At 35.0% G+C, this 24224-nt stretch overlaps 1 protein-coding gene across 8 annotated transcripts in view; it reads left to right on the top strand.

Annotated features, from left to right (window-relative positions):
* The window catches only part of LOC105233123 (innexin shaking-B), a 337491-nt gene that overhangs the window by 280454 nt on the left and 32813 nt on the right, over window positions 1-24224 (top strand). Inside the window, exons 1-2 of one of the 8 annotated variants that reach the window (XM_011215093.4) lie at window positions 5022-5654; window positions 10483-11212. The exons of 4 other annotated variants lie outside the window; for them this stretch is intronic. In XM_011215093.4, the coding sequence (XP_011213395.1) occupies window positions 10853-11212 (360 nt within the window). In that variant the 5' untranslated portion in view covers window positions 5022-5654; window positions 10483-10852. Of the gene's footprint in view, window positions 1-5021; window positions 11213-24224 lie in introns of those variants that run through there. 3 more of the 8 variants (XM_019992790.3, XM_019992791.3, XM_049455186.1) reach the window with 3 other exon arrangements.

The raw sequence follows: 24224 nt of genomic DNA, 5'->3' as shown, positions 1-24224 counted from the left end.
CTTTGTCTGGAAAACTGTTTCATATGATGGCTGAGTTTATTGCACGCTGTAGAACTTTTTTGGTAATGTTTGTGCTAAGCAACTTCCCAGAAATTTGCAGTATTCCACTGATTAAGTATTCATTTATTTACTTACATTATTTTAACCATTCACTTTATCATTGTCAGTTACTTTAAAAAGAAAGAAAAAGAATAGTAAGTTCTATTATTTCTCCGATATACAGAGATCGATAATATAGAAGTCATGGCTAATAGATATGCAACTAGAAATTGGTATCTTCTTATTCCCATATAACAAACAGTAAAAATATATTGAAAGCAAAGATAACATTGGTGTCTACTTACATAAAGGAGTTGTGAAGGTTTCGAATAAATATTCACCACGAGAAAGTCAAAGATCTTACTAGTTTGAGTACGTAAATAATACTTCTCAGTCAAACGTTTGAAGTGCTGAACACATAGAGCGCGACACGACATGGCAGCACGACAGTGAATTGTAAATGGCGTCGTGAATCCTTCTACATGAACATTTGTAAGAAGGCAGCTGTCCATTTTGCATGTACACAATTTCGTTGTGGCCATACTAATACCTTTCACTTCAATGAAATTTTAATATTTTGTTCAAAGTGAAATTTTTTATGCAAAAAATAAGTAAATACATAGGTAAATTTATTTGTCTTAAATTATCAATTGTTATTACAAATGATATATTTTATGCTTTTATTTGTAAAATAATGTCAGGTTTGTTAGAGCTTTGAATAATTTTACATTTTACATATTAGTGGCATCACTTCTCTCTACTGTCAACTCTACTGTCGTCCTACTGTCGTTGGCAAATATAAGAATATTTTGAAGTTAGCGAGAGCGACAACTGTCGACCTGCAGTCGTGTGGTCGCGCAGCTGTCTAAATAACTGCGTCCATTAGAACGTGTGTATTTTAATATTTGACAGATGTCGCTTGCAGTCTGTCGCGCTCTATGTGTTCAGCACTTGAGTGTATTGTACATGTGTGTACATATATGTATATATGTATGTATGTGTGCACGACATTCGCGTCCCACTAATTTTCTTTGCGTGACATGTTTTTGATTTCCCATTTGCTATCATTTAAATTTTTATTGTTTTTTTTTATATGTGCCTATACATTCAAATGTTGTTGTTGCTACTAACATCTTACTCAATGCGGAAGGCATTATATGTTGCGTTGCTACAGTTGCATCTTAATCATTTGCGACACTTGTGCGTCATGTGTAAAGGATACGCTGCGTACGCGATGGCATGCGTCAAGTCCTCTTCAATAGCCGGCATTTTATCGCAGACACAGACGGTCATCTGGGTATAAAGCACTAACACTTTCACAGACATGTGTGCCCAGCAGTCAAAACAACTACTTATGGACTACATTACACCAAAAGTACAACTTGTCAGCGGAGTGTATTTCTTCCATTCAGCATGAAGACATCATAAGGTTCAAAGCCTATGCTCTACGAAAAAGGTTTAGTTGGATTATGGAGCAAAGCTATTACATAAAGTAATATATTTGAAAAACTATATTTATTTCAAAGTTGACTCGATCTGAAACTGTAAAATAAAACTATACTTCCGTGTAATATAATACAAATCTGTATTAAAACCTTCAAAATAGGCTCCTGTATGTATTTGTTATAAGCCCCGGCTTGGATAGCCTTCAGTGACTTTCGGCTCATTTTTCGAGCGTCATTCGCTGAATTGTTGGACTGTTTCGATGTGATACTAGCATAACGTCCTCAGCTACGTTATTATCATCTCTTTTGCGATCTATACTCGGCGTCGTTTTTGCTTCAGGTCGTGTGATATGAATCTATCATTGATACACCTCATAACCAAAACATTTATCAAAATAATTGAGTCGATCCAAAAGAAATGTTGGCGTCCTCTGCCGGCGACTTTCAAGTGTTTCTTTAACTTTTTATATGTTGTCGTCATAACCAACTTCACTGAATGCTTTACACTACTCAAATACCTGTGTTTAAGATAGAGTAAAATTCCCAAAAAGCCTTCTGTAACTGTATTTTCAACGATTTCGTACCAACCGTTGTACCAATTTTTATGGATTCAGTTTGCGCGAGCAGTTTATGTGGATCAGTACGAGTTAATTTTGAACAAGCAGTAAGTCCGATTAGTTAGCTTTCAGATATGATAAACTAGACATAAACTTATAAATTTCCTGACTAGTCTGATGCTTCACTGTACATTTCTTTAAGTGGTACACTATTGTTATTGGAATGGTTGACTCTATAAGCGTGGACAGTTCTTCGAATCATTATTGCGTACTGTATTGATATTCTCTGCCGATGCAAATGTGAAACGAAGGATATACTTAAACATATTTTTTCTGTTGTCAACGTATGCGTGAATATGCTAAAGTGTTCATAATAAGTAATAATCATAAGCGAAAATTATACGGTCCCATCTCTACCATATACTATACATGAAATGGGGACATTGCATAAATAGCGGTACATAATGCCTATGTTTGCGGATGTGTGTGTACTTTTCATAACCGATGAAGGAGTGATGCCTGCGCAGTTCTATGTATATGAAAATTTACTAGTTACTTTTCACAGTGAAACAAATTTTGTGAATAATTTTGATAGAATGTTTATTCCATATTTCTCGTATTCTCTGGCAACGGACTTTATTTAATGGAAAAAGTCCAACAAAGTTGTTCTTGGTAACTCTAAACTGAGGTAATCAGCAATTATGTTCGGTGCAATAATTAATTTAACATTCAGTGAATGTTTTATTTTTGACGTTATCGGAGATAAAGATTAATCAACTATAAAAATTAAAAGAACCAACTAATAAAATATGTAAATATTTTAACTTATTTTAAATTTTGTAAAAAAAAATTAATCAAGGAAAATTATTATTAAAGCAATTCTTAAGCGAGTCTAAATTTCCAACCAATCGTAACGATCACAATATAATTTCAAAGTTATTTTTTTGTAAGAAAAGCCAGTAATTGTTAGGTTTCTTTTAAAACATCTCATTTTTACAAATAAGGTATGTAGGTTCCTACGTATAAAAAACATTTCGAGTTCGTAGATGGACCACTGCCACATCCACAAAAAACTATTAACCGAAAACATATAAAGTGCCATAACCAAGCACTAAATTAAGATATAAAGCTGTACTTTTGTACAGGCGATCGCAGTAGTAAGGTGCACCTATGGGAAAAAGTTTTTTGAAAAAGTAGACGAAGCACGCCCTCTAAAAAGTTTAATGTACATATCTCCTAACCCACTTAAGCTACAACCACCAAATTTGCTAAGTATAAATCTTATAAGAACTTTTACCGCCGGTCTGAAAATGGATGAAATGGGAGGATAACCCCACTCCCTCCCCATAAAACGGTCCTGTTAAAAACTACTAAAAACTGAATACGCCGGAGACATTAAATTTTACGAAATAGATGCTTTGAAAAGGTTTAATGGGAGCCGGTGTGAAAATTGACCGATGGACATGGCCCGTCCACTTTATGGTGAAACCCATATCTCGGGAACCAACCAACCGACAAAATTTAGTACGTGTCATTCTTCTTACAGTCTTATGTCACATTGTGAAAATGGATGAAATCGGATAAGAACAACGTCTACTTCCCATAACGCCAAATTTTAAATCCACTTAATTCCTTCAGTTTCGAGTACTCCTCAAACCCTTAGGTACCGAATATTTAGACCTCGGTAACTATAGTCGGGGATTATGGGATAATCCTGTACTTATAATGATAATCAAAATGGGTTGAATCAGACCAATACTTCCCTTAGACCCATATACTTTATACCGCATATATCGGCCAATATGTGAGTTATCCCAATGAAAATAAGAGAGCGTGTTTTATTCATAACAGTGTTTCTTTGTGCCTAAAATAGATAAATTTTAGCGAAAACTTGGCCTAACTCCTACATAACTAATATCAGGATTTTCGAACATCCGGCTGACTTTACTCTATATGATTGGTTTTACACCTTAAAGTATTTCCCTGGCTTTGATTCTTGCAAGTTGCAAGAGTATAAAATGTTCGGTTGCACCCGAACTAGGCTTTCCTTACTTGTTAATACCAATTTAGTTCATGGTATATTCTTAAAGTCATATCTTTTATTGATTAAAGCTTGCAGCGTACACTTTTTTCACAAAGCTTTCGCATACCCAAATATTCGCTAACGATATATCTAAGAAGTTCCTTTAATATCTCTGGATGTCATCTATCACAATCGATTCCATGTTACGATCATCTAAAATTATTTTTGGTATTCTGAGGTTTTCGTCCGTAACAGCGCCTTTTGAACGTCTACTATGTGCATGGTACTCGATACTCGAGTGCCGGAAACACTCATTTCCTACTACAGAGCAAATGGCTTTATTGGTGCCTTCAGCCTGGTTTCACATTGTGTGAAATTTTTATATACTGGCACCGTATTTTTAAAAATCCACACATGATAACTATGTGTAAACAAATCATATGAACTACTTGTTGTCTCTTATCTGGAACGGTAGGAAACATCTATTGACTATTTTTCGAATACGAAATAAAAAATGTATCTACTTATATATTTCCAGAATGAAAATCAGCTTCAAAATACCTGAGAGAATAGTTAAGTAGTGGTTTTCAGATTTGGGGTCTAAATATAGACATTTAGATCTAGCAGTAAAGAAGAAGAAGATCTAGCACTGTCAATATATCAAGTTTGTGAGCGGTCAACAGAAGATAAATAATTACATTTTTAATATTTTAGAAGTACGCCCTTTCACTCCAGAACACTGTGCTCAATATTAACTGCTTTTCAGGCCTACCCTTGGAATCACAGTTTATTTGAACACTCACAACGAAATATCTATTGAGTGTATTGTTTTTACACAGTCACAACACAAATATATCATACTTGTACACCCTGTACAAAAATCCTTTGCTAGTAGTCTATGTTTTCGCTTGACATATTGTTGGTCCTTATGTAGTTTCAAACTCATTACTATGTAAGATATAAAAATATGTAATAAAGTATCAAAGTCTGATGATGCCTGCTGTGTTAGTTTGCACCGAAAAATTATGTGGACAAAAAGCTCATTTAGCCAGCAAACATTGTCATTCCATTTGAAGGCGCGCATGTGACCGGAAGTAAGCATTTTAATGAGCAGCAAACCTCAGCTCATAGTGTTTAACAGTGAAGTGAATACACCTTGTGCTTATAAATGCCGCCTCTAAAGAGAAAATTGCAGAGCAATGCCTGAATGCCGCGTGCTGGCACAACATACCCTTTGACATTAATTGCCGCCAATTTTCGTGCACCTATGTACATATGGTGGATCTGCGTGCTGCAAACAAATCGAATGAATTCACATTGGAAGTGAGAAAGCAAGAGACTCGATCCACTCATTTCCATTCATGTTCATTTGAATTTTTCCAATATTTGCGCTCAGTTGCCGTTGAATCAAGAGATGAAAATTTTGAAAATCTTAGAGGCTGTGAATATTCTTTTGGCAGTTGACGTGGCTAAGATGCCTTCGTCGGCACAAACGAACGAATAGTGTTTATTTTGGTGTCGGAATGAATGCGTGTCGGTTGTGAGATCCGGTGCAGGCATATTTCGAATTAAAAAGTCTTGCTTCTAATGGTGGGCTGACTTTATTGTAAATAATTTGAAACTTAGCAAACTAAGCTGGTCAACGAATTGTGAAGAAAACAATCAAAAGACTTTCATTTCCCATCATTAAAGCTCTTTCAAACATGGATCCACAACGTTATCGGCTAGACGGTGCATGAAGATCGATAATAAAAAATACAAAATTACGTCCGATTTAGTTTATTAAAGTTTCGAACACGCTGTTTTACCACTGCCCAGCGTTTCTTTGTATAAGTGTTTATGTATTTAGTTGTGTTCCAGTTTGCCTCAAATATATCAATTCGGGTGCATAAAATATATATGTGTGTGCTTATTGCCACTTTTTGCCCTAATCGAATCATACGTGCTCGAGTGATCAATACTTTACTTTGAAAAAAGTTAAACAAATATTCCATACTTTCTGAAAATATCGAAATAAAAACATATTTAACTCGAATTTCCACGACTTCACAAGTGCAACGCGCAAAAAAGTGTTTACAAGTGAACAACTCGCGGCAGTCGGTTGCAATGTCGGTAGTCCCTCGTTGAGGTTGGTGGAAGCGTAAATGTGTTCTTCAAAAGCTAAACAAAATGCATACAGATCAATGTGCAAGCAAATACGATAAAACAAAGTTCAAAATGCATCGCATTGTTGTGCATAAGTGTGGATAATGGAACATGCCGGTTTTATGGAACTTTTCAGCTGTATCTCGAATAAGAAATAGACGAGCCACTATAACCCAATCCAACCCGAGAAATTTAAAATAAGAGAAGTGTGGTGCGAACTGTTTATTTATCTTGTGCTACTCCGTACCGCGTCTGCAGTGATCCACACACATATTTATGTATATACATGCACGTGTATGTATGAGTAAAAGGCATGTCAAGCTATACGCCTAAAATATTTAAAAATCAACAAAATTTGTTTACATATAGTTATCATGTGTGGATTTTTAAAAATACGGTGCAAGTATATAAAAATTTTACAAGCGTGAAATTCACACAAACGAATTTCATGAAATCGCGAGAGCACATGTTATCCGAAAACTTTTGCGGTTTTTGTTGTCATTATTTTCTTCACCTTTCTTCTTTTTTTCCCCTTTTTGCGGAAAGCACAATTAGTCATGAATTAACAAGAAGACAGATTTTTCATTCACGGCGCTATGAGTATGTTCTGTTCTTGAATTTAACTAAACAATTCACTCGAATTTGGTCGCGATCTCGTATTCGGATCGTGAGTGCTTATACAAACAGATGTCTATATTGATAGTTGCACACACGAGCGCCAGATTTTCCAGTTGACTGAATAGACCCCTCACGTATGCATCTGGGAATGTAAATAGATAATATACGTATACGTATATAGAACAAATAGCCAAATGAACATGTTTGCTAGTAAATATAATTTGTTAAATATTTAGGAGTGTAAGCATGTATGTACAAATTTAGATGAATACTAAAAAATATAAATACACGTACTTACTGTATGCACATACAAAAACTGATGCAATTAAATATCTAGATACTCATACTTTTGGAATGTCATACCAGAAATGAATCACTACTTGGGTCTCCTTGTGCCAAGAACTATTTATTTTCAATATTTTTTCTTCGTAAAATTAGATTTTTATAAGTATTTATTTCAATTTCAATTTACTCATATTTTATTCAAACTTTTGTTTACTATATTCCAAAGATACATATTTTACACAGATTTTTTGATTTTTTCAAACAAAATATTAAATATCAAAAAACCAACACTATGTCATTTCGGACAGTGTCTGGAAAATAATTGTTTTCGCATTGATAGCAGAACTTCTTATATGATAATCAAAACTGAAAAGACAAAAAAGTATTTTAATTAAGACCGTAAACTTGGTATTGGACGACAAAAAACGCAAATTTTTGTAAAAATGTCTCGACGTTTTTTTAATAGTTGTGATTGAACAAAAGATCCTTCGTTCAAGAGTTTGTTAATTATAACTCGCGGCTTCTGGAAGACTTCATTAAGTTCGATTGAGTATTTCTTGAGAAATCTTGAAACCCGACTTTGAAAACACAGCTTCAAAAAAATTCATATTAAGTTTTAAGTGACTGTATGCAATAGTTGATCTCGAGTACGCAACTTTTAAAGGCTGTAGCTCAAACTACATATTACTCAGATCAACTTGAGAATTTGAAACAATAGCATCTACATACCCACATAACCCATTAAAACTTAGTTAATTTGTTGGTGTGGTAATTTACTTTTCCTTCTTATGCTAAAACTCATATTCGCTTGGCCTTTCCATTGGAGTAGGGATCAGCAATTTTAAGTCTCTAAGATCTGGCTATGCACCCATTAGTAATTAATTTTTAAATATCTTAAGTGGCGTCTTTTAGGAGTGAAATGATTTCAAATCTGGAATTTTTTTTGTCTTTTCTGTGTACAATTGCAGAGATATCTTAGCCAGAATGTAATTGCCATAACCTTTCATTACATTGCAAGATATTGTTCTTATTTGCCACTATGAAACAGTATTGAAAAGTCGAAACATCAACTTCGATTGTACATGAACAGTTGGGTTCTACCAGTTTAGTTTAATATTGTAGCACGACAGGGAGAGCAAAGCAGGGTATTCCTTTTCAATCTTCGATCTTTTTCAAAAACGGCTTTGTTATGTGAAGCGCTCTGTTTTCTTGAGTATTTTCGAAAATTTTTCCATTTGATTATGCCATCAATTGACAGGTATACCAATTTACGTCCAACTTAATAGTTTACACAAAAAGTATAGACACCATTTGCCACGGTTGTTGGTTCATCTTAACAGGACATAGTCCCACGCCTTAATTATACATAATTTGAGTCGCAGTATCTTTCCTCAATAAACTATTAATTTTCATCTTGTTTGACATTCGAGCATTATCCATTCACTATTTGTATTTGGAGATTTGGAGACACCTTAAAGTGGGACGGGTAGTGGTCAAAATTGTGAGATATCAATATCACATTCAAATAAGTACAAAAACCTTACCTCAATTTCGAAGTGATCTTGACCCAATTTTCGAGTAGCTTTCCTATTATCAATTCTACTTAAAACCGTATAGCGTATCCGCGGATGAAAAAAGTCTTTCCACAATAGTTTAGTGATCGTTGATTACGCAAGCGTTAAAATAAACATCTTTTAATAACTTAAGAGTGACGTCGATTGCGTAAGTTTCATACGCATACATATGTACATACATTTAAAATTCAAACTTAGAAACAACTATTACTCCCGGTCGGTCTTACTCAATTTATAGTCCCCGTGTTTTTTTTTTATTATTAAAAAAAATTGGAATGATGATACCGTACAATACTACAGATTATTTAGTAAACAAAAGCAAAAGTTTTATATTGTTTGCTGACGAGTTAGTAATTAAAAGAGGCACACAGTGAATGGAAACTAATTTATTTGTTTTATTGTAAGAAAATTACTATACTATATACCTGATATTCAGTTTTCCCTCCTCAGTCAATTAGACGAAAGTTTAAATGTAAGCAGAGGCACGTATAAAACTAAACAATTATATGGTAACCCTGCTTATAAAATTGTAATGATGGTATTAATGCACACAATCATTTCTGGCAGCATTATTTAAAAGTCGACATGAATTTATAATACCTGATTTATATTGGGCGGCGCGGTTGGTTTCCTTCAAAACAAACACCGAAACAAAATTTATCAGAAATTGTAAATATTTAGAATAACTGGCCATTTGAAAAATACAAGTGCTTTGCCTAGTTCATGCCCCATACAAGTAAAATAATATTTACGAACCTGCAATTGAAGTCGTAAAGCTGTGGTGTACTGTAGAGAAAGTTTAAGTTATTTGGAAACACCGTCAGTAATTTTGATAATAAATAAATATAGTTTTCAAACAATACTTATTTTGTGGATAAATCTGGAGACAAAAACTATTTGATATTCTTTAAGAAAGTTTGCAATCAAGAAGTTTGTTTTAAGATGTTAAAAATCAAATTTTTAGCATTTTTTCTTGTATTTAAATTATTAATAAAACAGTAAGAATTATACTATGCAATTGACTTTCTAAAAATTTCATTAAAAATGAGAAAAAACTAAAATAATTAAATGAAAATCTTAACTATTTTATAATTCAAACTTTCTTTCGTTTATTTCTGAAAAGTTTGAGGTTCTTCGATATATTAATGTAATTTCTTCTTAACAAGATGTGTTGACATCTTAGCTTTATCACTTAATTAGACACGGCCAACATTTTGACAGTCCATTTACCATATTTATTTCCAGATGGATCTTTTCTCGAACTATCACTTAGGTTTTTATTTTATTTAGGAAAGCTTTATACTGAGTAAATACCTTACTCTTACTATTCATTTCATTTCCATGAAAGCTTAAACTTTCCAAGTCAACATATTACTTTTATACATCAGACTCTAAACAAATCAATTTAACGACTATGTACATATATAACTGTACTGTGATTTCTCGATTGAACAAACTGAAATAAATTGCTTATAGACCAGGCTATAATAACAAAACCAAACTTACTTTAACTAAAAATGAAAATAAATGTATGTATAAGTATATATTCATATACATAAGTGCTCCATTTTCCATCTCAGCAGTAGCGCGTCGGCAAATTTAGAATGCCGTATATCATAAAAAATTTTCATGCCGAAACGAAAAGATATTGTGAACTACTATAGCTGCCACATACTATTTACGTATTTACATATTTATAAAGAAAACACGAAGAAGTTTTAACATTTAAAATGCGAAATTTTTTTAATTATACAAACAATCACGATTCATTTATACAAAAACATAAAAATTTCAAGTGCCCCAGTGCGTGTGTCTGCAATTCCGAACTAATTAAAACAAAAATTTGTATGACAATAACAAGATGCAGGAGAGGATCTGCAAAATATAATGAAATTCTCGTGATTACCACATACGTCACAACCAAACTATGGGACCGCCGGGAAAAAGAAAGAATTTCTGTACATCGAGACGATAACCATAAATTGGGTTATTGCATCCGCCTACAATCCCCTACGAAAATTACGAAAATATATATATAGAGAAAGAAAATCTATGTATACTCAAAACGAGTATTTGAAAATTAAGTGAAATCAGAAATATACATTCGTATCTACGACAAAACAAAAAATATTTATTTATTTCGCATTGAGTTGCCGTTAGCGAAAAATGTTAGATATATTTCGTGGCTTGAAAAACCTTGTAAAGGTCAGTCACATTAAAACCGATTCGCCAGTATTCCGCCTACACTACTCGATAACTGTGATGATTTTGATGTCTTTCTCATTGATTATAACTACAAGACAATACGTTGGCAATCCCATTGACTGTGTTCACACCAAAGATATTCCAGAAGACGTGCTCAATACATATTGTTGGATTCACTCGACATATACTTTGCGTGATTATTTCGGTAAAAAGCAGGGCATATCTGTACCATACCCTGGTATTGCCAATTCGGATGGTGACGTTCACACCAAGAAGTACTACAAATACTATCAATGGGTGTGTTTTTGCCTATTTTTTCAGGTGGGTAGTAAGCTGAAATTTATATGTAATTATCATGTTTAAAAGTATTAATAGAAGAATCCAGGCTACGTTCTCGATATTTTTAGGTTATATGTTATGCAAGTAATAAAGCTTATTTCATATTGACGAGTTTATAACAGCAGAGAGTAACAACTTTAAATAATTACAACCTCTGTTGAAATAAGGAAAATATAGCGCCGTAAAATTGAACACACATGCATTGTGAAAAAGTGCCCGAAATTTGTAAATAAAACGACATAAATTTAATTATTCATCAATACTTATTTTGTCGTCTTCAAAGTAATCCACACTAGATGTCATACACTCATTCCAACGATTTTTCCAGACCTCGATCGACTCCACGGAGCGGCAATTTTAGTTTGGGGAACAAGAAAAAATCGGAGCCAAATCTGGTGAATACGTTGATTCGTCGATGGTATTCATTGCGTTTTTGGTGCAATGGTGCAATATCGTCATGTATAATCCATGAATTGTTCTTCCACAATTTCGGCCGCTTTCAATGGATATTCTCCGCAAACGCCTCAATTCAGGCAAATATAACTCCTTATTGACCGTCTGTCTCTCCGAAACGAATTCCTGATGTACCAAGCCACGAATATCAAAAAAACAATAAGCATCAACTTGATTTTTGAGCGGTTTTGGCGTGTTTTTTCGGTTTAGGCTAGTTTTTCCCCTCCATCCGATGATTGTTGCTTGTTTGCATTTCAAACTCATTCACCCATGCCTCATGGGCAGTTATAAAGGTCTCCATGAATGTGGGATCGGAAATCGCACGATCAAGCATGTCCAAAGAGACCTGATTACGGGACTCTTTTTGAAAAAATCTCAGCTTTATAGGGACGGGTCGGGCAATAACGCTTTTCATTCCCAAAATATTCTCCAAAATCAAATCGAAACCCACTACTGAGGTATATCGACTTAAGCAGCTGCTGTAAACAAAATGGTTGACAGATGGCGCTCATATTTGGCATAATATTTTTTTTCAAATACCATTTACCCGGGGAATTTAATTACAATTTCTAGGAGCTTTTTAGTCACAATGTATATTAAGTATTTTAGATAATTTTCATTAGATTCGCCCAACGGTGGAGAGTAGCGAATGGAACAGAATATCATCTTTTAAAACAGGCTTTACCGTTGGTATTATCACTCACTTATCCTGTATGCATTTGATTCTAATATTTAAGTAACCCTTTTACACTGAGCATCATCCATGCCATAAGTACTCTACAAATACATATGTATATTTTGATTAAAGTACAAATTATTGACTTCATTAAGTAAATACTTTGTATTTGTTTTGTAAAACATAACTTGTAAGCAGTAAGAAAAGCGGTCAATCACATGGTACCACTTTATTGTCACAAAATATGTTGAATTCGTGATTATTATTAGTCAGTGGGACGAAAGTGTAAACCCAAACACTATCGAAAGAGCATCCCATATAAATACATTTTACCCAATTATCCAAATTGCTATACTTATATTGTATTGCATTAGTGAAATAGGAAATGATATTATATAGCAAAAATATCTTCGTACAAACAAAACACTCTTCGCGCTTTTATTATGCAAAAATTAAATAGTCTACGGTAAATGATCTTACGCACCCACCCCAGACACGCGAAAAAGAATATACAATATAGTACGTCTGTATGCATATATTCGAGATGGCATAGAGAAATAAAATAATTTAACGCTACTTGGTATCGTCACATTGGCTGTCCACCTCTTCGGCTTCCCTCAAATAATTCACTGGAAATATTGGGCACTACATTTAAAATAATTTATTGTACTCTAATCTGTTACACAATTATAAAATTATGATACAATGTGCTGAAGAAAGCTGAAGATTTAGCAGTGTCATTTAACACGCCCCAATGAACGCTTCAAACTTTTTCTACGCGAAGAATCTTGTCAATTGATTCAATGCTCAATGCGCGATCTCGTATTTTATATCAAATATTGGTCGTAAATTTGGCAGCAAGACGTGGGTAAAGATCATAATCATGAAATAAATTTAATATTAATGATTAGCTTCATGAGAGAAGATTTCACACATTGATGCTGCCAACAATTGTGAAAATGTGTGTGAAAATCCCAGCAGGAATATACACTACTTCAGGCCCATTTGAAACTAACTTACGAGTACCAATGCACCAATTTGGGTTTCGTGAAAAACATAGCACGATTGAGCAAGTAAATAGAATTACTAACGAAATAAGAAAAGCATTTGAGCACAGAGAGTACTGTTCAGCTATATTTCTAGACGTGGCTCAGGCGTTTGATAAGGTATGGCATGAGGGCCTTTTATACAAGATTAAAAATATTCTACCTTCAAAATTATATAAAACATTGGAATCGTATTTAAAAAATAGAAAATTTATGGTAAAAGTGGGAGATTTCATATCTGATGAAAGACAGATAAGGGCTGGTGTACCCCAGGGCAGTGTTCTAGGCCCAACACTATACATCATATATACAGCAGATCTTTCAACAGCTAATAATGTATTAACTTCTACTTTTGCGGACGACACAGCTATAGTGAGCCGTAACAAATGCCACATAATAGCATCAAGAATATTAGCCGAGCACTTAAGGTTTGTCGAAGAATGGCTAGCCAACTGGCGTATAAAGGTAAATGAACAAAAGTGTAAGCATGTTACATTTTCGCTTAGACCAAAAATGTGTCCGGCAGTAAAAATTAACAATATTTTAGTACCCCAAGCGAACGAAGTAACATATCTTGTTATTCACCTAGATAGAAGGCTCACGTGGAAAAAACATATATCTAGTAAAATAACTTGCATGAAGATAAGAGCTGCAAATTTAAATTGGTTTTAAATAAAAACTCTAAACTTCGCCTAGACAATAAAGTGCTTTTATATAATGCGGTCATAAAGCCGATTTGGATGTATGACATTCAACTGTGGGGTACGACCTGTGCAACTAATATAGACATAATATAGGGTGATTTTTTAAGAGCTTGATAACTTTTTTTAAAAAAAAAACGCATAAAATTTGCAAAATCTCATCGGTTCTTTATTTGAAACGTTAGATTGGTTCATGACATTTACTTTTTGAAGATAATTTCATTTAAATGTTGACCGCGGCTGCGTCTTAGGTGGTCCATTCGGAAAGTCCAATTTTGGGCAACTTTTTCGAGCATTTCGGCCGGAATAGCCCGAATTTCTTCGGAAATGTTGTCTTCCAAAGCTGGAATAGTTGCTGGCTTATTTCTGTAGACTTTAGACTTGACGTAGCCCCACAAAAAATAGTCTAAAGGCGTTAAATCGCATGATCTTGGTGGCCAACTTACGGGTCCATTTCTTGAGATGAATTGTTGTCCGAAGTTTTCCCTCAAAATGGCCATAGAATCGCGAGCTGTGTGGCATGTAGCGCCATCTTGTTGAAACCACATGTCAACCAAGTTCAGTTCTTCCATTTTTGGCAACAAAAAGTTTGTTAGCATCGAACGATAGCGATCGCCATTCACCGTAACGTTGCGTCCAACAGCATCTTTGAAAAAATACGGTCCAATGATTCCACCAGCGTACAAACCACACCAAACAGTGCATTTTTCGGGATGCATGGGCAGTTCTTGAACGGCTTCTGGTTGCTCTTCACCCCAAATGCGGCAATTTTGCTTATTTACGTAGCCATTCAACCAGAAATGAGCCTCATCGCTGAACAAAACACGCGCGCGAAACACATTTCGAACCGAACACTGATTTTGGTAATAAAATTCAATGATTTGCAAGCGTTGCTCGTTAGTAAGTCTATTCATGATGAAATGTCAAAGCATACTGAGCATCTTTCTCTTTGACACCATGTCTGAAATCTCACGTGATCTGTCAAATACTAATGCATGAAAATCCTAACCTCAAAAAAATCACCCGTTACAAAGGTTCCAATCAAAAATGCTTAGATCAATCACGTGTTCACCATGGTACATGCGTAATGAGAATATCCATAAAGACCTTGGTATTTCTATGGTAAGGAAAGAAGTAGAAGACAGCAGAATTAAATATATATGTAAACTCCGTGATCACCCAAACCCTTTGGCTAATGCTTTGGTACATTCCTGCAATCAAACACGCCTTAAAAGAAGAGATATGCCCGCGTACTGAGGAGCAATGTATCACCAAAACACCTCAATCATTTGCTTGAGCGTGTCTAGTTTTTAAATAGGTTTAAGATTTTATTACTTATTGTTAGGCTTTAAAAACAAAAAGCATATTAAATAAAAAAAAAAATATATTTAAACAAAAAAAAACTAACTTACGAGTATTTTAAGGAATTAGAGCTCTGTCATTTCAACATTCAACAAACAGGTTCAAGTCTTTAGATCTTCTCGGCTGATAATAATGATTTGCCCCATATCAGTGTACATGATAATTAGTGTATCCATCGTTTAATATTATTCGATACCTAGTGAATTCAACCAAGGTGACTAATGGTTAAATTTTCTGACTTTCATTTGTTAATGCAGATAATACATTTTAAAATAAATAGAATATAGAATATAAAAGCCATATCATACCTCGTGATTTGTTACCAGACCATTTACTACAGGCCATACTTATTTACCATAAGCATATATAGTGGAATATAAACTTTTCAAATAAACGGTCTGCCGACATTGTATGCAACTAGGTTCTTTAGCTTCACTCTTACCCCTTGGTCTTCGCTGACTCTTGGGACAATCACATTCTCTACAAAGACAAAGAACTTATTCAGTAAATTAAAAGAGCGTCTACGCGTCATTACTGAGGGGAAACTCTATAATACATTTATTTATAGGCAGTGAATATGCCACCACGACGACATCTATTATAGTGCTGTGACACCAACAGAACGCCGCCGCATTTAGCAAAGCTCATACAAAAACATTGAAATTTTGACATAGGCGGAAAAGTAGACTAAGTGGAACTAATAAGCGTTTGTGTGTATACTATATACTAGGTATATGGTACATATGTGTATGTATTCTAGATCATTAAAATGCGCTGGAGAAAAGCGAATTTGGTGAAAATGCTTTATTTATTTTTTCACAAGTTTTATTTTGTGCAATCTTCAAAATTATATGTTTTTTAATCGACACTGAATTTATTAGGTAGAATACCGGCTTTTTACCGCTAGACATAGTACATACTCGAAGGCTTTCTGAACGTATTCCCCAATAGTGACCAAACATGAATACACAGACATATCAACATAGGACAAGTTAGTGAAAATTTGGGCGTCCGCTGACTGTGTGCTTTGTAGCTAAGTATGTATGAGGTAAATACATACATATCAAGATATAATTGTATATTAGTTATGGTACTCATGGCAAACTCGTATGTAAAGATCCGTATTTTTGGAAATTTATAAATAAAAGAGATATGTTTATGTTTTTGTGGGAGATTACATTTCTATTTTTATGACACAAATTGCAAATGCTTTACGCCAAACTAAGTGGCGTTGCAATCGTGGGTGTTTCTTTCCAAATAATTAGTGTACCCACAGATTATTTGCCGATGACAATAATAAATCTTACAGCTATTGAGTCTGTAACTAAATTCGTCGGGGTACAATAGTATTGTTCAAAGTATTGTCCATCTGAATCTATAACATTCGCCCATCTATCTATACATTTATAGATTCCATTCCATCGTTCTGGTGGCCAAGAACGAATTAATATTATTTTTGATATCCTGTTCTGGTGCAAACCTTATTCCAGTGAGGGCGTTATGCATTGAACGGAATAAATGGTAGTGAGTTATAAGAACACTTTGATGATGAATATTCGGTTTTGCCGTTGATTTAGCTGGTTGGCCAGGTTTCACATATGATTTTTTTTGCGTTTAGGATTGTCGTAATTAATTCATTTTTTATCCCCATTCACAATCGGATGCAAAAAAGGCATCCTTACGTACCGTTCAACCAGCATTTCTGATATGCGAAATAGTCTTTCAACGTCTCTTGGCTTCAATTCTGTTTTTAAAGGTTTTGAAATGGATGCGTAAGAGGCTCACAAAGATTCCGTGAACTCTTCTTGTGTTTGGCAACAATATCCAACGAGTAATGCTTTCAATTCCACATCTTAAAACTTTCTTAATCGCCCAGAACGTTCTTCGTCTTCCAAGTCAAGATGCAAAATGTGCAAACTATTTTACGATGCCGTTCGGCTGACCAAACTAAATAAAACAAAAAGATGGATAACCTTCTCTGTCATACCTGCTTCGACAGAAAATTAATCTAAGATATCTAACGTATTGATATTATTTATGATATAAACTCAAACGAGGAAAGATCCACACCCTCGCTATATGAGTTATATGGTCGTTTCCTGACACTAGGTTTATTTTAGTTTTGTTTTGCCTTTATATCTTCATTAATACTTGGGTTATACATATGTATATTCTAAAATAACGTGTCATATATAATCAAAGAAGCTGATTTTTGCGCATTGTTCAATTTGGCCACCGATTATGTCATCTTTTTACTTAAAATTGATGTTCATCAACTATCAAACTTTAAATAGTTTAAAAACCATTGAATAGGAGGTTGCTATATCCCAATTTTGAAACAAATTTTAGTTCGATTCTGCCCAAAGTATTACTAATCTTCTCAAAATAACAAGAATTGCGTTTACTAAGTTTTGCAGAAATATCTCTACTCATAGCATAGCTATCAATTCCATGGTCAGACAAATAGGCTTGTGACTGGTATATGTATATATGTAGGTATATCAGCTTAAATATATGTATATCAATTAGCTTTATGAGTTATGAATAAGGAGTAAAGAATGAGTGATGAAACATATAATACTCTGCACAATATATTATCCTTAATATTATAAAAGTTTTAATCGCCTATTTTAAATTTTTCAAAAACCGCCAAGACCGTAACTTTCGCCGTTAAGAATTGAATTTAGTGCTGAGAACACTACAAAAATATTGAAGAAATATCTCTAAGGCTTTTGAAAAATTTAAAATTAATGATGTTCGTTTGTAGATGTGCTAAAATATACTAGTACATATACATAGTTATACTATACTATATCTATAACTCAAATACAAATTGTCGATTTAGAATAAGTAGTTCCTAGAATGAATCCCATGAGTAATTCAAGAGCAACAAAAGAAAAATATTGAATTTTTAAATTTTTTCAATGCTTCTTTTGGGTGAACATTATGAGTTCAAAAACAAAAGTAAAAATCTTAAAACTATTAAAATAATAATTTATATAACTTTTGGAAGTATTTAGTATCTATTTCAAATAAGTTTTAGACAGTTTTAAATGGTAGAATGAAAGTAATTATGGATGTTGTAAATATTTTTCAAGTATTTAACCTGTTTAAGTTATCTGTTAGTTTATTATTTACCATGCAGCGGTCCTCCCATCTTTTGGAAAGCTCAAAGAAATTAATGAAATCGCCGGGTCATTAACGAAACATATTACAAGATATTTTAGATTTTTCTACAGAATATATAAGTGAATGCAAAAACTTTGCTAAAAATAAAGCAACAGCCTTCTTCTTCTTCTTAATTGGCGTAGACACCGCTTACGCGATTATAGTCAAGTTAACAACAGTGGCGCCAATTGGATATTCAAGCGTAGCCAGGTCCTTCTCCACCTGTTTCAGAGCTGGAGTGTTTTCGTCCATTCGGACAACATGACTTAACCAGCGTAGCTGCTCTCTTTTAATTCGCTGAACCATGTCAATGTCGTCGTATATCTCGTACAGACGATAAGTCCTGCGTAGAACTTTTCTCTCGGTTGTTGTCATCGTCCAAGCCTCTGCACTATATGGCAGGACGGGAATAATGAGGGACTTATAGAGTTTGGTTTTTGTTCGTCGAGAGAGGACTTTACTTCTCAATTGCCTCAGCCCGAAGGAGCACCTATTGGCAAAAGTTATCCTGCGTTGGATTTCCAGGCTGAGATTGTTGGTGGTGTTTACACTGGTTCCCAAATATACGAAACTATGTACAACTTCAAAGTTATGACTGTCAACAGTGGCGTGAGTGTCAAGTCACGAGTACGACGACTGTTTGTTTGATGACAGGAGATATTTCGTCTTGCCCTCGTTCACTGCCAGAGCCATTCGCTTTGCTTCCTTGTCCAGCTCGAATTATTTTCTTCAGCAGCAGGTGGAAGAAGTCGCACGATGGGGAGTCGTCTTGTCTGAAACCTCGTTTGGTATCTAACGGCTCGGAGAGGTCCTTCCCGATCCTGACGGAGCTTCTGGATTTGCTCAACGTCAGTTTACACAGCCGTATTAGTTTTGCGGGGAAAATTCAGACATCGCGGCATAGAGGCAGCTCCTTTTCGTCCTGTCGAAAGTACCTTTGAAATCGACGAACGGGTGGTGTGTGTCGATTCTCCTTTCACGGGTATTTTCCAAAATTTGGCGCATGGTGAATATCTAGTCGGTTGTTGATTTTCCAGGTCTAAAGGCACGCTGATAAGGTCCAATCAGTTTGTTGACGGTGGGCTTTAATCTTTCACACAATACGCTCGATAGAACCTTATACGCGATGTTAAGGAGGCTTATCCCACAGTAGTTGGCGCAGATTGTGGGGTATTCCTTTTTGTGGACAGCCTTAATAGTATAATATTGGTGACAATGTATTTGCAATACTCGAAATAAATATATTTTGTGTGGATAGGCCATAATTGCATTGTTGTTAAGACTAATTTATTGAATTAGTTGTTGTAATGTGTCCAAAACTGACAGGTTTCAATATTTGCCTGCACATATTGTCGCGGTCGTGCATAATATGAAATAGTTTTTGGGTTATTTGATGGCACATGTCACACGTAATAGTTCCCTCCGATTTGTTTAGTGCCAAGAATTAGAGTGACGACAAACTACATATAGTTTATTTATTTTTCTTGGTTTATTTTCTACTATGACATCGTTGTGTGGGAGATGTACTTGAAAAATACTCGCACATTATATATACATGTGTCTGCACATTGCGGAATTATAAGATATTCATCGTAAAGCAAATGGATATTGTATTTCAGAGCTGATGGTATTTTCCTTGGTGTGAACCAAGCTATAATCCGCTGCACGATTTTCGTTGAAAATATACTTGAATGTGTATTTTTAAAGCAAATTCAGAAAACTAGTACACACCTATAAAATCAATTGCATTACAATATTTATAGTATAGATATTCCAGCATTTAAAGAAGTCGTCATTTCTAATAACTTATTTTGGCGCTTTCATATACATAATTTCAAGTTTTATGACGTAATAATTTTCCTATGGTACAGTAGGTTTTTATTTTAGTCGGAAGCTGGGTAGAATTCAGATTCTGAGAAGTTTTAGTGCGACCTTCAAAACTATGACAACTTCTTCTTATTGCTAAGATCTCTATAACAACGATAAGTTTCGATGTTTTTCTCTACACATCAGATGTGTAGGGTGGCTCATACTCTATGCAGTCCTCTTGGTGGAATGAAAAAAGTTTGTTTTGGGAATTTTGTTTGTTAATTTTTGAAAAAAAAATCCTTGGATTATCTATTTATAAAACTAATTTTTTTTGTCCGATTTATTGTAGATGAATCTCCAAGGACTTATGGTTGCCACCGCAAGTACCTTTTTTGGGAGCTAGGTCAACACAAAGACAAATAGGCTTGTAACTTTGGAAATTAAATTTTTTTTAGAAATTTTCGTGACTTCAAGTCAACACATTCTATAATAATGCCATGTTGTTACTTTTGTAAAATAACATGATTTAATAGCAAAAAAAACTATTTAAATTCTCATTTTTTCGTGCTAATCTCTTAAAGTACCTATTCAACTCCCATGAAGATCCATTTTGGACTTATATGTATTATGAATGGATATACGAATGTACTTCTTTTCCACTAAATTATAATATTCAGAATTTTGTTAGCTATCATTCAAATCAATTTTAATTTAGAATTTAGAAAAAGAAAAAACGTTAGCTTCAACAGCATGGATTCTATAAAACTCTTGGACAAATAGATTTTTTGTAGCAAAAAGGTATACAAATTTCTTTACCATATCTTGAGTTTGATCGGCCAGTCTGTATGCCAAATATATGTTATAGACGGTTTCAACGAATGAGCAGATTCTTAATTAATGATTCTCGTCTTTACGGTTTATTTTATACTATATGTAAATATTAGGAAATATGCACGATATTCTAAAGGTATAAAGTAAAAATGTTTTCATGAGATTAATGCGGTTTCCTTTCGAAAAATGAATGGATGAACCGATTTTCCATAGAACTTACATATAGTCTCAATTGTACTCCATGTACTATTCATTTCTGTTATTGATTGACTTAAAGGTTTTGAGACGGCCAATAACTTTCATAAAATAAGAACTATTTCAGTTTAAAATACAATCTGGACCCTAAAAATCTCACTGTTCGTAGCACAGAGGGAACAAGTTTTTCCAGTCCAATCCGCCGTTATGTGGAAGCATACGGATTTTTTCGACATTGCACTTTTCAAACGATTTTTGTAGTTCTATTTCATTTACATATATATTAATTTTGCAACGAAGCTTGTAACACCTTTATATATACATATATGAGAATGATCAGCATCACGAGCTGTGTACGTTTAGTCCTTTTTATACTCTGAGCAGGGTATATTAAGTTTGTCACGATGTTTGTAACACCCAGAAGGAAGCGTCGGAGACCCTATAAAGTATATATATAAATGATCAGTATGTTGAGCTGAGTCGATTCAGCCATGTCCGTCCGTCTGTCCGTCCGTCTGTCTGTCTGTCTGTCTGTCTGTATATATACGAACTAGTCCCTCAGTTTTTAAGATATCCTTTTGAAATTTTGCAAACGTCATTTTCTCTTCAAGAAGCTGCTCATTTGTCGGAACGGCCGATATCGGACCACTATAACATATAGCTGCCATATAAACTGAACGATCGGAATCAAGTTCTTGTATGGAAAATTTTGACATTTGACAATATATATTCACGAAATTTGGTATAGATTATTTTTTTAGGCAAAAATGTAATTTCCAAAGAAATTGTTCAGATCGAATTACTATAGCATATAGCTGCCATACAAACTGAACAGATAGTTACTAACAGAAATGCACCTGTGAAGGGTATTTAGCTTCGGTGCAACCGAAGTTAACGTTTTTTCTTGTTCTTACTTCGTTTGCCCTCATATACCTAATATACTATAAAGTTTTTCGAACTTCCGAGCATATCTGCCAATATGTGAATTAACTCAACGAAAAGGAGTGAGCGTGTTTTACTAATAACAATGCATCCAAAATACCTTAGTAAAATATGTAGATAAAATCGATTGAAGATAATTTAGTATAGTTTTGGGTTTGATTGTAACCCAATATTGCCAACATGTGAATCTGTTTTGCTGCCTGTGATCTTTGTAAGTTGCAAGAGTATAAAATGTTCTATTACACCCGAACTTAGTACTCTCTCCTACTTTTTACTCCCCTTTTTATTTTTTCTTCTTTACTGGCGTAGACACCGCTTACGCGATTATAGCCGAGTCAACAGTAGCGCGCCAGTCGTTTCTTGTCTTCGCTACGTGGCGCCAATTGGATATAAGCGAAGCCAGGTCCTTCTCCACTTGGTCCTTCCAACGGAGTGGAGGTCTTCCTCTTCCTCTGCTTCCCGCGGCGGGTACTGCGTCGAATACCTTCAGAGCTGGAGTGTTTTCGTCCATCCGGACAACATGACCTAGCCAGCGTAGCCGCTGTCTTTTAATTCGCTGAACTATGTCAATGTCGTCGTATATCTCGTACAGCTCATCGTTCCATCGAATGTGATATTCGCCGTGGCCAACGCGCAACGTCGACTCATCGGTTGTTGTCATCGTCCAAGCCTCTGCACCATATAGCAGGACGGGTATTATGAGGTATTATGACTTAGAGAGTTTGGTTTTTGTTCGTCCAGAGAGGACTTTGCTTCTCAATTGCCTACTCAGTCCGAAGTAGCACCTGTTGGCAAGAGTTATCCTGCGTTGAATTTCCAGGCTGACATTGTTGGCGGTGTTAATGCTGGTTCCTAAATAGACAAAATTATCTACAACTTCAAATTTATGACTGTCAACAGTGACGTGGGAGCCAAGTCGCGAGTGCGACGACTGTTTGTTTGATGACAGGAGATATTTCGTCTTTTCGTGTTGCTCAACGTCAGTTTACACAGCCGTATTAGTTTTGCGGGGATACCAAATTCAGACATCGCGGCATAAAGGCAGCTCCTTTTCGTGCTGTCGAAAGCAGCTTTGAAATCGACGAATAGGTGGTGAGTGTCGATTCTCCTTTCACGGGTCTTTTCCAAGATTTGGCGCATGGTGAATATCTGGTCGGTTGTTGATTTACCAGGTCTGAAGCCACATTGATAAGGTCCGATCAGTTTGTTGACGGTGGGCTTTAATCTTTCACACAATACGCTCGACAGAACCTTATATGCGATGTTGAGGAGGCTAATCCCACGGTAGTTGGCGCAGATTTTGGGGTCTCCTTTTTTACGGATTGGGCATAGCACGAAGCTGATGCATGCACCTTATCAGCTCTTCGCCGCCGTGTTTGAATAGCTCGGCCGGCTATCCATCGGCCCCTGCCGCTTTGTTGTTTTTCAAGCGGGCAATTGCTATTCGAACTTCTTCATGGTCGGGCAATGGAACGCCTGCTCCATCGTCATAGATTGGGGTATCGGGTTCGCCTTCTCCTGGTGTTGTACGTTCACTGCCAATCAGCAGGCTGGAGAAGTGTTCCCTCCATAATTTAAGTATGCTCTGGGCATCGGTCAGATCACCTTTACTAGTAGTTTATTAATATTACAAGAATATAAGAAATATTAAACCAAAAAAATATATTATTAATCTGGAAAAATGTCGCAACGTCTGGTTCTACGGAAAAGTTGGAAACAATTTTTCATGAAATGGCGATTCCTTTGAAATAAAAAAAGAGGTATAAATCTTTTTGCGACTATTTCGATTTTTTTTAAATAGTAAAAATTAA

This window comes from Bactrocera dorsalis, chromosome 4 (assembly GCF_023373825.1).
Source record: "Bactrocera dorsalis isolate Fly_Bdor chromosome 4, ASM2337382v1, whole genome shotgun sequence".
NCBI classification, from domain to species: domain Eukaryota; kingdom Metazoa; phylum Arthropoda; class Insecta; order Diptera; family Tephritidae; genus Bactrocera; species Bactrocera dorsalis.
The sequence above is the reverse complement of the archived record's forward strand: the minus strand, read 5'-3'. Positions and strand labels throughout refer to the sequence as shown.